General features: G+C 39.6%; 1 protein-coding gene across 1 annotated transcript in view; it reads right to left on the reverse strand.

Annotated features, from left to right (window-relative positions):
- LOC106110987 (mediator of RNA polymerase II transcription subunit 12-like) overlaps nt 1-1,562 on the reverse strand; it is a 21,620-nt gene that overhangs the window by 12,315 nt on the left and 7,743 nt on the right. The window contains exons 19-21 of the mRNA XM_013292956.1: nt 1,336-1,448; nt 746-928; nt 235-383 (exon numbers count right to left, since the gene is read on the reverse strand). Coding sequence (XP_013148410.1) covers nt 235-383; nt 746-928; nt 1,336-1,448 — 445 coding nt within the window. The remainder of the gene's footprint in view (nt 1-234; nt 384-745; nt 929-1,335; nt 1,449-1,562) is intronic.

Here is a 1,562-nt window from a genome sequence, read left to right on the forward strand (position 1 = left end):
GACGTATTGACATTGCTAGTTGAATGTTTAAATTAATATCGCTAGTTATAATTATATTAATTGTTTAAAAATAGTAAACCACGCTGATCCACCGCGGGTTGACTTCATAAATGTTTTCGAATTTCTACGCAAATATGTGAAGGTTGCATAACGATGTTTTCCTCGAAACTAATTTCAACTATGTAACAGTAAGTTATTAGCGAAAAGCGTCAGTCACGAATGGATAGAAAATACTTACATAGTAAACAGGAGTGGTATCGCCTAAGCGCGCCCACGGTGCAGAGCGCCAGCGCGGAGGTGTAGGCGCGCGGCGCCGCCAGCCCGCTGCTGGGCGCGCCGCGAGTTATCAACGCGCCTTCCACTTCTGACAGCTCTTTTAATACCTGCAAGTTATAAATTTGGAGGTTGTCTGGATGGAGTTTATGTATGTATCGGTTGTATGAACCATATATAGAATGGTTCAACAGATTAAGAAAAAATTTGGAACAGTAAAACATAGCCTGGAAGAACACATAGACCACTTAAAAAGTTATTTATTTAATTCTACACAAGCAAAAGCTTGAGATATATAAACAGAAGTCTAAGATCTAATGATTTTTTGGGCCTATCCTAACAAATTGTAAATTGTCTGATAACAATCCAACATGTGAAATATGTGATGGAAATATCGGATTTTGTTACATTATCTGACAGTGGCGTCATTTTTAAGTTATCCGGCGTGTTACAGGGAGGTCGAGGTACATACCTGTATGCAAGTTTCAATGAGGCCGTGCACGTTGAGCGCGATCTCCATGAGGTCGAGTGCGAAGGCGACGTGCTCGGGCTGCGGCAGGTAGGTGGTGGCGGCGGCGGCGTACGCGGCCAGCGCCTCGCACACCGCGCCGCCCACCGCCCACGACACCGCGCCTTGCTCGTACATTGACATCGCCTGACACATAACACATTATTCACACATTCCTGTTCTCAAGCGACTTGAAATAATAAAAAGTTTATTTTATTACTTACATTTGTCAAAATTTAAATGTACAAATGACAACCAAGGTCTTTGTCATTGGATAATAATAACTGTTACCATGGTTACCTTGCTTTCTTGACGTAGTCAACTTATTAATTTTCTACCTTTCCCATATAAAGTTTTTTCCAAATCATTCATTCCTGTCATATCATCATTCATTTCTGTCGTAAGTGTAGGGCTTTTTATTAAAAAAAGTAATTATTCAAAAACGTACTCTAATTGCTGACATCCTAGGTAACTAAGTAATGAGTGTTTACACTTTATTACATTTGTATAAAAGTATAGATATATTGTGTACCTGAGGTTAAAATCTCGCTCACCTGAAACTTCTGCGTGACAGCCTCGAAGTTAAACTCACTTCTGGAATGTTTCTTTATCTTGCCTCCTTCAGCAACGTCAATGGAGAACTTTTTTGAAAATAACTTGCAGATTTCTAAAACAACATAATACTTGTAATTAAAAACTATAACTGTTTAACATAAAAGTAAAACAAATTCACTGCCCTATCATTAATCAGTGCGGGGGCGTGTCTGTGCAAAGTCCGCCT

This window comes from Papilio polytes, unplaced genomic scaffold (genome assembly GCF_000836215.1).
Source record: "Papilio polytes unplaced genomic scaffold, Ppol_1.0 DF824180.1, whole genome shotgun sequence".
NCBI lineage: Eukaryota > Metazoa > Arthropoda > Insecta > Lepidoptera > Papilionidae > Papilio > Papilio polytes.